We start from the raw sequence: 14403 nt of genomic DNA on the forward strand, positions 1-14403 counted from the left end.
AAGAGACAAAAAGTACACCCTTGACAAGGCATCCAAAAAGCAGAGCCTCACAGACACTACTACACATACAAGAGAAAGGTGCAGAGACCAAATGCTGCTCATTATCTGATTTAGGGCTGTGGCCACAGCCTCCTATAGCCTATCAATGACATCTGTCATAAAATGGCTATTAGGAGCGGCCCTGCTGTTCCTGGTAAGGCAAGGTTTGGTAGCAGCTTTTTCAGTTCACTAATACAGCACTGGAAAGACGGGTTTTTCCATTCTGTGAAGGGAGGGTGGCTTTTTTTTCTTTTTTTGAAGAATAGAAAGGTACAATAAGAGCTTTATGAGTAAGTGAGCTAATGCAGTTCATGTGGGTGTGTTGGGACAGGAATAAGAATTGTTTATGTAAAGAGTGAGGCATCTAGTTTCCTTCAAAGGTTAAGATAAGCCAGCATAGATGGGCACAGCTTCGATGTTTTCACCAAGTTCTAGATTGCTTCAGCTTCTGCCATCTATCATGGCAAGTAAAACATCCCATAACTGAACTGGTGTAAGTACTAGGGAAGATGTAAAAGAATAAGCCAGCATGGGAACCAGCCTGTCTTTTCAGATTTAAGAGCCAAGTTTCAGACAGGCAACCACTGGCTCAGCTGTGAAAGAAAAGGCTTGCATTTCCAGTTTTTTTGCCCTGTGTACCTTCTCTGGATTTCAATATCCACAACTACCACCAGAGGCCTACCTAGGCTGCCTTTAACCCTTGGCAAGACCCCTCTCCCCTTGCTCCCTTGGAAAGGAACTGTATTGGTGCCTCTGAAGCTGAGAGTAACAATGAACCAGAAACTCAAAAGTTTGCTTTTCATCACCTTTCATGCTCCATCAATGACTTCCTCCACAGCCACTGGGGTCAGGTCTTCTCCACTCTGTTCCACTACCTCCTCCTCCATCAGTCCATCTTCCTGCCTGCCTGCCTGCCTGCCTTCCTCCCTTCCTTTTTCCTCTTCCTGCAACTCTTGCCTGTTCCCTCCTATTTTTTCTCTCCAAGCCCCACTGGCTTCTATAGCAGCACTGGCTGACTGTGGAGGAGACCCCTTGGGTTGCTGTAATGGTCCATGCCAGCGAGCAGATTCCTCCACCAAGTCACACAGAGGAGCCTGCACACCTCACCCAGCCACCCAGAACAGCGGAGGAGCAGCCCAGAGAGCAGGTAGGTGGGCAGGCTATAAATCACTCTGAGCCAGAGTGGAGGGGTGTGGTTTTTGTGCCCCCCTGGGCCTGGGCCCTTGGTGGGGGCCAACCTAGGCAACCCCTAGGTACACCCCTGACTACCACATGTCACTTTTTATGAATATTAAGATCATGAGTAAGTCCTATCGACTGAAAAAGTCAGGTTTCTCAGCCCACTGCCTACTTTCACAAAATTAGATACAACTTCCCATGCCCCGTACATACACACATAACACACTTTCAGAACAATGAAGACTACAAAATACACAGCTGCTATGAAAATAAATCTCTCTCATCTTTCTGGATGAACAAAATAAAGCTCACTGCTGGAAACGCAGTCACACAGTATCATTAGCATGAAAGCATCAGATGTTAAACTTCTGTGATCATCACAGACATCCCTGCCATGCACCAAAGTTAAGAAAAAAGGGGCCTTTTCTTCATTTGTTTTCAAAGTGTCAGAGAGAGAGAATTGATATTATTGTTCACAGGCCCAGAACACATTTGACTGCCCTTGTTATCAGCTGACTGAAGATTCTCTCTGCCTCATTTCCTCTTTAAACATTTAGGTTTCAATTTATTTGTTTACTAAAAAAAAATCAAAATTACAAGAAACTTAGATGCTTAATTACAAAAGCCAACCACAAACTTGTTATCACAAAAGTCAGTACCTGAAATGAGTACTAAATATAGAGAAATCACTTTTAAGACATAGGATAAGTTGTTGTTATATATAATATACGTATGGCTTACCAAAATGTTCAATGCATTGAAATATTCTTTTCCAATAGATATATCTGGCTGGTTAATGTTAAACAAATACTAACATTGCATCTGGATGAACAGGCAGCAATACAGAAAAGAAGAGTCTGTCTTTAAAGAAATACTGTAGTTAACGTTTTGCTTCAAAGGCTTCAAAGAAACAGTGCAAGCCTGACTGTATCTACTCAGAAGTAAGTCAGTAGGGCTTACTCCCAGGCAAGTGGGGTTAGTACTGTAGGCTAAGTCACTTAGCTCAACAGTCATCTCTTTTAAAGTAAAAAAAAAAAAAGCAACTACTTTCCCCTGTTCAATGGACAGATCAAAAATATAAACCATAAGCCACAAACAATGGTATCTAAAATAATGGCTATTCCTTACATTTTGTTGAGTCATACTTTTCTAAATCAAGAGATAGATCCATCTAGATGAGGAATTTGACTCCGTCGCTTAGAAGTCTCCCAGCTAAAACAAGCTTATGATTAACTTACTTAAGTTGTTACCCAAGATGCTCCACATGTGTGCTACTGAACTGCTAAAGGCCATTTGTTTTAGCACTACTTCAAGAAGCTTTGCACAGGAGGGGAAGAAATGACACCAGAAATTCAAGGACTGATTTGCATGACTGGGGTTTTGTGTTTTGTTTTGTTTTTCCAAACCAGGTTGCTTTTCCTTCTGTCAACTCTGTCTGAATCAATGTGCACTGAACCCAAGAAGCAGCAGTTGTGTACAAAAGAAACGGCAGGCCTCTGGTGCACTGGGAGTCCAAAGTGCATCTCTGAAAGTATATAGTGGCCATTATCAATTCAAAAATTCCGTTTGCCCATCACAGTTAGACAACCACAGCTAGAAGAAATACAAGTAACAAAAGGACCTGGAGCACCTAGAGAAGATTAGAGTCCTGAAGTGATTTACAAGGACAGCATACAATGAAAAGCCATTAACATAGGCTCAATGCACAGAGTTACTGAACAAGGAGAGGAAGAGACACTAAACAGCTTGCAAGAAGCCTAGAAAGTTGCCTTATACGTATTGACAGCAGCTCTCCAGGGTTTTTGACAGGATATATCAGAAAGATCAGGATAAAGTGTCACTGGTCTTGCAAGCATCACCAGCTGAAATTGAACAAGCATCTTCTTCTTTTTTCATTTAGAAGAAATAGCAAATTGTTTTGGGGATAGGTAGGTGGACTTAACTGCAAATACTGGAATATGGAGAATACATTCATATACAAACTTTAATATACAATAAATGGCCAATAAATCAGGATTTCAACATAATGAATCCACTTTCATATAGGCTGATATAAGGCCAACAGATCTGTCACTCTCTCCTGCAATATCACATGCTATTGTTAAGGATTTCACTGAATCAAATTCATAAGTCCTACTGATCTTATTGTAATCTGAAATGTATCAATGTGTACAGTATTTGTCTTACACAGAAACATACTTATTTCCTTCATATGTAAACCACCCAGAAAAACTGGTTGAAATTTATAAATCTCTTCTAAACGAATTGCAACCAAACCCCCAGATATTAACAAAATTTACATGGACGTCAGTACTCCTGTATCAACGGAAAATTTCCCCAAGTAAACATGTTATGAATCTCAGTCTTGATGGTGCACTTATAGTGAGTCTTCAAAGTACTTTAAAATGACAGTCAGGTGAGATTTTCACTCCAGCAAGCTGGGGGAAATGGTACTTTGAAGCTTTAAACATTATTGCCCCCATCTGTTGGCACACATAAGCAGCAGCAACAGTGTAGGGCAGGGGGTCAGCAAACTTTTTCAGCAGGGGGCCAGTCCACTGTCCCTCAGACCTGGTGGAGGGCCGGACTATATTTTTTTGGGGGGGGGGGATTCCTATGCCCCACAAATAACCCAGAGATGCATTTTAAATAAAAGCACACATTGTACTTATGTAAAAACACCAGGCAGGCCCCACAAATAACCCAGAGATGCATTTTAAATTAAAGGACGCATTCTACTCATGTAAAAACACACTGATTCCTGGCTGGATTTAGAAGGTGATTGGGCCAGATCCGGCCCCCAGGCCTCAGTTTGCCTACCCATGGTGTAGGGGCACCAGGTTAACCCTCCTTAATATCATGCAAAACTCACTTTGAAGAGAGCACCCGAATGGACACTTCAACATGAAAGCAAATGTCCAAACAAGAATCCGTGTCCTGGAAACTGAAGTGCTAAGGTAAACAAGTTTGGAAGGGCTCGGTTTCTAACAAGCCCATTTGCTCCAAGTTAATTTCCTCCAGTAATTGCATAGAATATAATTTCTACTGGGATTATGACATACGTACATTAAAATAGATAAACAAGAAGCTAAAGTAACTGTGGCTTTCCCAACATAAGTAGTTTGGGACTTGGAGTGGGGATTAAGTAGAACAGCGAATATTCAATAGCTCACTGTTGAATAATTTTCCTCCATTTCCAAACAAGCATTTAAAAACTTTGAAGTGCATATTTTGAAGTACCCAGCCTCCTGGGAGTTAACTATTCAGCTGAGCACATGAATGTAACTGTCATTTTCAAACAAACTAGCACAAGGTAAACATGAATGCTGTTTAAATCTGTAAATATTAGCCTGTCAAACCCTCCCATGGGTTATCTGGCTGAATGAACAGGGAAAATAAATGATCACTATGTCAACAACACAACTGAACTGTGTGAAGTCCTCCTACTTAATAAATACTACCAAAAACCTGACAGCTGTTTTTCATGATTTCACAGTACTGTTAGGAAGGAATACTAATGTAACGTTTTCAATTCTCACAGCTGAGAATGCAAAGGTGAAAAAGCAGTAAGAAATGCAGTCACCCCAAGTCCCAGGTCAAAGGTTGAGACTGAATGGCAGATAATCAGAACCTCAAAAATCCTGGGGGAAGGGAAGCTATTATGATGACTACAGATGTTTAGTTGAGATTTTGCCAAGCAATTCTCTGTAAAACCTCCTTTCAAAGCATGTCTGGACAGTATTGATGTTTTGGGTCAGATGTTTTAAGTACTGTACTTGAGCAAAAATTTGTACCCAACTATCTATAACGGCACCACAATCTGCACAAACACCAACTGAAAATTTCATATTGTGTTAGTTTCCTCAGTCGTCTGGTTTCCTCGGTGGTTTCTCCATTTTAATGACTTTGTTTTATCAGAACGTGCCAAAGGAATAAAACAAACACTTATTCCCTAAATAGAAACACAAATGCCTCTTTACATTATCAGAGCTTCACTGTTAACTGACTGTGTGACTAAAAAGATATAGCATTTTATTTTATGTGATAAACATATCACAACAAGAAGCAGAAGGGGCAGGTTTACAGCCCAGAACAGTTAAAATCCAGAAATCTAGCAATAATATTTCACTAAACACAAACACGTTCAGCATGCAAAAAAGTCAGAGATACAAAACAGACAAATCCTACCCATTATGAAGAATAAGCAACACAGCTAGCAAAATATACTATTTGCTGAGCTGAATATCCTGCAGAGAGCCCTCGCTCCCTGTATTAAGTAATGCATACCTTTCAGTCTCTTGGAATGGCCATTCTTTTGCTGCTCATCTTCCTCATTAATGGTGAACAGAACAGGTGTATTTGGCCTCACGCCTGCCTTCTTTAGCCTCTCTTGCCGGATAGTGGTTGCCGAACCGGGCATGTTGCTATCTTCTTCCTTACTACAATATATCAGTCCCAGACTCCACTTAGCAGCTAGCTAGCTGCAAAGCAGCTCGTTCATTTGTAACAGATCCCGTACGGGTATAAGCAGTGCACAAACAGCTGACGAACACCAACATCCACTTGGCAGACGAGGGCCTGCAGTTTCCTCCACCTTGACGAAATAAAAGGCCTTAATTAAAGGCCCATCGGTTTGGAAACCTCCTCCTCCTCTTGACGCCTTTAAACCTGTTCAGTCAGATCCCATGTCTTCTGTCCTTCCTGATGCAGCACCTTTCCCCCCTCCCTGTATCTTCTTCTTCTTTCCAGCTACTGCACACTGAAATATTCAGCAGGCAGCCCAAGAGGAGAAAATATGATACGCCACCGTTAACAGTTGCCCTGACAACAGTGACATATCCTAATCAAAAGGAGGTCCGTGAATGTCGTCTCCTCAGCTGCAGAAAAGCAGCCTGCCGGAATGTTCCCTCTGTGCACTTGCTTGCTGCTGAGGCAGAGGAAGCCAGCGCACAAAAGGCCGAAACCACCTAGCAGGCTGGGCTGCTCCTTCTTCCCTCGGAGACTGGGTGGAGGAAGGATGGAGCTCCTGCTTGCACAAGCAGGCAAGTTCTGAGGAAGGGAGGCCGACTAGCCTGCAGGCAGGTAGGTAGTATTTTTTGCCAGTTCCTCCCTTAGCTCAGAGTCTGCAAGTTTTACCAAAGCAGGCTCTCTCTTTTGAATTCTCCAGCAACGCTCCCGTTCTTGCAATTGGAAAACATGCTCTACAAAGAAGGTAGGTGCATATTCCGTAAAGGGCAAAAATCTCAAGGCGGTACACAAGTATTTTCTTGTGCAATTAAATAAGAAGATGGTTTTAAAAAAAACCTGAGGCAATGCACCTTGCATGAATAACTGGTGTTCCCTTTGGCAAACATTAACTCGATGCAGCACAAAGGTTATTTGTAACAACAACTTAAGAGGATAGGACAAAGTATTTATCAAAGTTTTCTGGCAGTCAAAGTGTAACATGACAGTGCTCTTTGCTGTTTATAGTACATAAGTCTGCCTGTACATTACATTTCATGAACAACTTTCTTTGTTGGTTTACTTCCTTTTACTATGCCTTTCCGCTCAAAGGCAGCTTAAAATGTTTAGAGAAACAGATCACAAAATATACGCTAAAATTGTAACGATGCATAAAAAAGAAACAGCACAGAGCAAGTTTTTTTAAACACAAACATACACAAACAAACAAACAAACACAGCAAGGAAATTAAAAAAGGAGAAAAACAGAAAGCAAACCAAATGCTTGACTGAACAGAAAATCCTTTACATTTCCATGAAAAACCGCACATAGTCCCATATGCGCTATATATTTAATGCAGTAGCATACCACTTTAAACTGTCATGGCTTCGCCCAAAGAATCCTGGGAACTGTAGTTTGTTAAGGGTAGTGAGAGTTGTTAAGCGTTATTATCCTCACACAGCTACGGTTCCCAGAGTAGTTTAACAATCAATCTCTCTTCCCAGGAAACTCTGGAAATTATAGCTCTGTGAGGAGAATAGGGGTCTCTTAACATTCCCCACTTAACTGTGAGGGAAATAGGGGACTCTTCCTGTCCAGGAGGATCCAGCGGCATGTCTGGATGAACAGAACGAGAGTCCAGAGTCTGAGGTACTACACTGAGAAACTGCCATCCAGGGTTCAATGGCTCAAAGTTCCTGGCAATGCAACCCTAGTATTTCCCACAACAAACAGAGTGAGGAAATTAAAGTATGCATAGTACATGAACTTCTCTCGGCCATAATGGCCGCTTGGCAAAAAAACTCATTCATTTCAATATCCAGTGCTTGAGGCACTTGCAGTAATTTTAGTTCTAGACAAGAAACAAACCTCTATTTGCCAGCACATCCTGCAACATTTCTTCTTCTCAACCTAGTCCGAAGAGGCTATACAGTGGTGCCTCGCAAGACGAAATTAATTCGTTCCGCGAGTTTTTTCGTCTAGCGAATTTTTCGTCTTGCGAAGCACGAAATCCCATAGGAATGCATTGAAATCCAATTAATGCGTTCCTATGGTCAAAAAAAGTCCAAACAAAGCCAAATTTGGTACAACAAGAGTTTATTAAGTGCTCTTTAAAGTCACACATACTGTAAAGAGCATTTCAAAAACTGAAGGAACAATAAATTAAGTTTATAAACATGACAGAAAAAACATTTAAAAATCAACAAAGTGTACATTACATTTTCTAAGACTCTGGGGGACCACTCGAAGAAGGTTCCTCTTCCACTCTTTGCTTCTTGCTTAAGAACCTGTCTATGGTCTGCTGCTTCATCCGCCTTTTCAGCACCTCCCTGAAAGACGACATGACCTTCGTATCAAAAGTGTTCGCAAGGTCACGTGTCACGTGCTTGTCAGGGTGGTTCCGCTCTGCAAAAGCCTGCACATCCTTCCACTTCAGGCAAATGTCCCTCAGTTCTTTGGAGGACAGCCGTTCCTCAGTTGCTTCCTCCTCTTCCAGCGAGGCCTGCTCCTGCGCAGCCTCTGCCTGCAGTTCGACCAGCTCCTGGGTGGTCAGCTCATGGTCGTGCTCCTCCACCAGCTCGCTGACATCCTCCTCTGTGACCTCTAGGCCCATGGTCCTCCCCAAGGCAACAATGTCCTGCACCACTGTTGACTCTGGTGCATCAGAGTCACTTGGTGCCACACAGTCCGGCCACAGGCTGCGCCAAGCGCAATTCAAATTTCTCTGGCTGATCCCTTTCCAGGCCATGGTGATCATCTTCAAGCAGGTGATGATGTCGAAGTGGTCCTTCCAGAATTCCCGCAGGGTGATGGTGGTGCAATCAGTCACCTCGAAGCATCGCCTGAAAAGCTCCTTGGTGTAGAGTTTTTTGAAATTGGCGATGACCTGCTGATCCATCGGCTGGAGCAGTGGCGTGGTGTTAGGCGGCAGGAACATGATGTTGATGAAGCTGAACTCCTCCAACAAGTCCTCCTCAAGGCCTTTAGGATGAGCAGGAGCATTGTCCATCAGAAGCAAAGCCTTCAGCGGCAGGTCGTTGTCCAGCAGGTACTGTTTGACAGCAGGGCCAAAAGCAAGATTGACCCAGTCCACAAACAGCACACGTGTGACCCAAGCTTTGCTGTTGGATCGCCACATGACACTCAGCTGCTCCTTGTCGACCTTGTGTTTCTTGAAGGCCCGTGGGTTCTCCGAGTGGTACACCAGCAGGGGCTTGATCTTCAGGTTGCCGCTTGCATTGGCACAGAAGAGCAGGGTCAGACGGTCCTTCACCCACCACACAGAAATTCAAACCCAGAATTTAAAAAAAAAAAAACCAGCAGAGTGCCCCAATGGTCACAAAAAATCATAAAAATGCAGAAAAAAACCACACAAGCTCCCAGATTCTTGCAAACCTCTCCCCAACACCAAGTCCTTGAATTCCAAACACCCCAACCCAAAATCCAAAACCCCCAAAAAAAGTTTTAAAAGTTTAACTTACCAAACAGCTGCAAAAGAAGTTTTGGAAAAGCTTCAAAAATCAGCAAAGTCCTCAAAAACCTCAGAAAAGGCTACCACACCGCGTGCAATGTGTTGCTCCTCGAAGTCAAGTCACAACTGCACCTCTTCCAGCAATGCACCCTGGGTATTAACGGTTTTACGAAAAAGGAAACAAACTTGCAAGACGTTTTCGTCTTGCTAAGCAAGCCCATAGGGAAATTCGTCTTGCGAAGCGCATCGAAAAACAGAAAACCCTTTCGTCTAGCGAGTTTTCCGTCTTGCAAGGCATTCGTCTTGCGGGGCACCACTGTATGAGGCAAATCTCGAAAAGTGTACCTAGAGGATTTTCAAAACTGTAGCACTCAGGCACTGGCGAAGGAAGAGGAGTGTGGGGGGAGCGGACCGCCCCCAGCAGTGCGATCCCCAGGGTGCCATCCCAGCTGCTCCCCCCTCCCCCAGGATGTGCACCATGCCCCTGTGGGCATGGCGCCCCGCCCCGGGACACACGTCAGCCCCGGCCCAGCCTGCATGAAGCTCCGCCACTGCACTCAGAGGGAGGCTGAAGGCTGGGGTGTGTGAATGTGTTGTGTGAATACATTTTTAAAAGCAGTTCTAGACTACATTGTTAAAAGTGCATTTCTATTTTGAAATTAATAATTCTGAACAGTCAGCTCATAAAAATATCATGGCAGTGTATAATAAAACGATCAAAACATTACCAAATCATGAAATGGTCAACACTGAATCAAATTACTTCTCTGAAAATGACTGGCAAACCAAAAATGTTTTCAGCAGATGAAATATCAAAATTGTAGGCATTTGTCTGATTTCAATAGGAATAGTACTTCAAAGCACTGGTGGTGTCACAACCCTCACTTTTATGGGAGACGCTTGCTCACTTAAGTTTGTTCAAATGCTGGAGAGAATTTACTAGATGATGCAAAATGGTTTCTCTAATACACCTTTCAATTGAGGTCAAAGGTCCATTTTTCACACATCCTTCTATGTATTTGTCATTTTCTGTGTTTGGCCTCCTTGTCACTCTCTACGAAAACTCTGAAAACAAACCCAGTGCAAGGTTATGTAGATGGACATAACCTTGGGCTAAAGATATATGGGTTGGGTTCCCTTTCTGTGTTCTTCAGAGCAAAACAGATGCATGGCAATCTGGGCCAGACTTGGAAAGCCAAACTTTGCCCTCGATTCTAGATACAAGCCCTCATTCCATCCCCCATGCTCAGTTGCTAGTATTTGACCAGCCAATAATAGGTGGGATGAGAGACTTCTGAAGATTTTGTGAGCAGAGAGAGAGAAACACTCATAGAATCCACATGTAAACAATGGCACAAACTACTGAGCTAGTTTTGCCTCACTGTGTTTCCAGTTTTGTTTAAGCTCCTTCCTTCTTGGCAGGATTCCAGCTCTCACGTGTGACACAAGGTGTATAATGAGGCAGAAAATTTTAAGAAAAGAGTGTGAGCCATATGTAAACTGAGTAAATCCCTGCATGGCCCAAGTTGCTCATCCTTCATTAGTTTGCCTCCCAGCATTTTTCAGCCCATCTGCTAATCTAAAGATGAACTAGAAACTTCATTTCTCAAACTTTATCCACAAAAATGCGCACATACCATACTTTAAAAACTACATGTACACAGACATTCTTGATTAAAAGAATGAGCCAGATATTTTTGGTTATTGTAAGCAGCACAGTCATGTCTTAAATAAGCTCCTCTCCCCCTCAGAGAACAATAATTTAGAATGTGTACAATTCACATCTAACAGTTCATGCCAGCTGGCTTTATTTTGATTTAAATAATAATAATATGAAGATCTGAGTTTCAAAATACTTCAGAGCCCATTCCAGAGATGTTTTTATTTAATGCTTTCCAAGGGGCCATTTAGCATGGAAACATACTTTGAATCAAAAGTGTGTTGTGGGTATGTTGGAGATAGTCTTTACCTCAGCTGGAACTGAAAGAATGAAAGGAAGGAAGCAGCCTGTGGGTTCCTTCCCTTCAGTTTGGGACCCCTTCAGTTTCCCCCTCACACATTAAAGCCCTATGATGGGATAGGGAACAATTGACCTTTCACGATCCTTTAAGCCACTATTCCCCATCCTGGTGCCCTCCAGTTGTTTCCAACTATAGCTCCTATCAACCCCAACTTTAAGATATTGAAGGGTCATTATGAGTAGGGTAGTGGGGGGCTTGCTTCCAATAAGTCTTCTTCCCAAGAATATTTCAAACTGCTAGTGAGGCTTGTCACAGATTAATTTATGGGGAGGAGGCATAATTTTCCCTCATGCACTTGTCCATTTTAGGACAACATGCTCAATGTGACATTTTCCCAAGGACTTCGCTTGTAAAAACATAACTGTGAAGTTCCCTGTCTATATCCACCAGTCATGAATGTGTTTTATTAAATTTATTCCTTTTTTTTCTGAAAGCTTCAGAAAAGGAAAGACCATCAGACATGGGGTGGCTGATTTTTGCAAAGGATTTGCCAGAGCCAAGTACATGGCCCGAGGAACTGAACTGTTCAATTGCAAATGATGGCAGATGATAAAGATATCAGCATTGAGCCTTGAGGTCTTTGCCTTTCCTGAATGCTTCAAATATGAAAGGAACAATTGGGATGCACAATTATGCTTCCCTGGCTTCAAAAGTAGATGGATGAACACTTGGGGACAGAATACACCACTGAGGAATTCAGGCCTGTATTCAGGGATACATTCTCTAAATGTCTTGTCTCATATTAACCTGTCACATGACATTCTCAAAGTCACTCAACTTTTCATGTTTCTGCTTTGCATGCACACCCTGTAGTCTAACTTGCTCTATGATGTAGAATTTTGCACTGTAGACCACCTTCGGTGTCCTTGCCACAGAAAGGCAGGGGGAAATGCAAATATAAATACACGAGTACAGGACAATCTATTCACACCATTTCACCTTCAACAACATCTTCCCCCTCCTGAACCACAAATTCTCTGCCAGTCCCTGCCAGTCCCCAATAAACTGCTAAACAGGAGCATTTAGAATTCCTTAGGGCATCTACATTCACCACAGAATAGCCATGATTCAGAAATGTGCCCATCAGGGGGTTTCTCCCTCAACAAACTTCCCATATGAGACTATGGCAGTATAAAATGCATTTGCAGGTGGCATCACCTCCTGCTATCACAGTGACAGATAGATCCACTTCAGCAGCAATTATAGGAGGTGGCATTTCTAAGATTATGCCACGGTGTGGGACTTCCGGGGTGGCGCCATCGGCAATGGCGGACTCCCTCTGAACTGGAGGGACTAGCTCCGCGCGAAACGGGTCTTCTCTGCTACGGCGAAGCGGGGACCCTTTTAAAAATCACAGGCGGATGAAGCCTGTGACCATGGGACTCGGCGGGCACCTTTAGCGCCCCCCCAACTCGCAAAGGAACCCACTAACGGGCTCCGAAGTGAAGAGGGGGAAGTGGCGCGGTGCTGTGAGTCAACTGCTATTTCCGTGGAGCGAAGCTGCATAGCCGTTGCCGGAGAGCGCTGCCTTTTTCCTGGGACAATTTGGACTCTAAAATAAGCACCCGTGAGTACTTAAACTTTGAACAACTGGACCTTAAATAAGGACTTGCGAGCAGAAAGGAATTGGACTTAAAAATTTATTTCAATTTGGTACTGAAACAGGAAGGTCTAAACAGGAAGTCAGCCTTCCGTTCTTTTGTAAACAGAATAAAGCAAAGACAACGTAAACTAGAGCTCAGGAAATCGCCTCTAAAGGGTTGGATTTCATCATTTAAAATTGTGGAACCCCCCTTCGACAGCAGGAGAAGAAGGGGGATCTTTTTCGGACTGTTTAAACCTGCAGAAGTGAGTTTAAAGTAAAGTAACTTTCCACTGTCCTGATCCTGGAGCGGGGTGTCAGGACTGACGTTTGAAGCTCACTGACCAGAGACAAACGTTTTTGACAGATAGCTAAAAGAAGAGAAACATAGTGATTCCACTGTTTCCCTTCGCAGTTTAAAGGAACAAATATTGACAAAATATCTCAAAAAGGAAAACTTTGTTGCAAGAACAAATAGAAGTTTTCCCCCTAGAGGGAGACTGTGAAACTGTAACCAATTCCAGGGAGCCGGCAGCTGTTACAGATTACAATCGTGGGAATAGACATTTGACCTTGCAAGACAATGTATTCAGAAGCTCTGTTGTGTGCTTTCTATAAAACAAATGCCCTACTGGAACAGTTACATGAGAAGATGAATTTGATGGCGAATTCGACTAGAAATTTTGAACAGGCAGTGGGAAAATATGTGGAGCCCACCCAGGAATTAAATCAGGAGTGTGTCCTGACAGAACAGGCCCAACAGGAATATGAGCTTTCGGATTTGACAAATGAACTTGGAAAAAGCCAGATTTGGAAAGAAAAAGTTTGGTTTGGCTTGGAAATGGGGGGCTGGATTGACCCCCCTATGCAGGGATGTTTGGACTTTTCAAATCTGGCAATGGGCCGTGATATGTTTGAGATTGTGGGGGCTCTTAATTTTGGAGGGTTTTTGAAACATGTTTTTAACTACCACATGGAATTTAGTGTTGAATATGGAAAAGGGGCTGATCTGTCGAGAAGAGTCAAAAATATTGCCAAGCTGGAGTTCCCACGAGCAGGAGACAAGGGAAAATACAGTTACAAATATGAAGAAGAGCTGCGGAAGGGACATGGAAGAGACTTAAGGGCCTCGGATATAAGGTTGCCAGGTTAATGCGCTAGATCGATGGGATAATAAGGACTGACAAAACCCAGGACCAGGAGGAAGGGACGCTGGATGAAGATTGGATTTGTTTGTATTTCTTTTTTTTACTATTAGGACTGTTTTATAAAATTGATGAATGTTAGAAAAATGTTGGAATGAAATTACTCGGCTTTAGTAAAAATGTTTAAAGAATTATGAAAGAATATTATGGTTATGAGAAGTTGGTAAGGATAAGATTTAAGTTTTAAGTTTCAAGGTTTTTTTAATAGAAAGATAAGATTAAAATAGTTTAAGGTAATGTAATGACAGAATATTATGAAATATGGAAAGGATTTGCTGGGATAATTAATAACTGGGATACAAAGAAAGGGAGGAGGAGGAGGTCAAAGAAAGAAGGTAATGACAGTTGAGGATTTGAGAATAATGGATTTGTTTTTAAATGTTTTTAAATGTTTGTGGTGTATTTTTGTTTTTTTCTGTTTTTCTTCTTATTTTGAATTTGTATTCGTATTGTTGGAAGTG

At 42.5% G+C, this 14403-nt stretch overlaps 1 protein-coding gene across 4 annotated transcripts in view; it reads right to left on the bottom strand.

The window, feature by feature from the left end:
* Positions 1–14403, bottom strand: part of MAP7 (microtubule associated protein 7) — a 102400-nt gene that overhangs the window by 77695 nt on the left and 10302 nt on the right. Inside the window, exon 1 of one of the 4 annotated variants that reach the window (XM_080999628.1) lies at positions 5506–6239. The exons of 2 other annotated variants lie outside the window; for them this stretch is intronic. In XM_080999628.1, coding sequence (XP_080855754.1) covers positions 5506–5638 — 133 coding nt within the window. In that variant the 5' untranslated portion in view covers positions 5639–6239. Of the gene's footprint in view, positions 1–5505; positions 6240–14403 lie in introns of those variants that run through there. One more of the 4 variants, XM_080999629.1, reaches the window with a different exon arrangement.

Source organism: Podarcis pityusensis, assembly GCF_964106645.2.
Source record: "Podarcis pityusensis genome assembly, chromosome: 3".
Classification (NCBI taxonomy): domain Eukaryota; kingdom Metazoa; phylum Chordata; class Lepidosauria; order Squamata; family Lacertidae; genus Podarcis; species Podarcis pityusensis.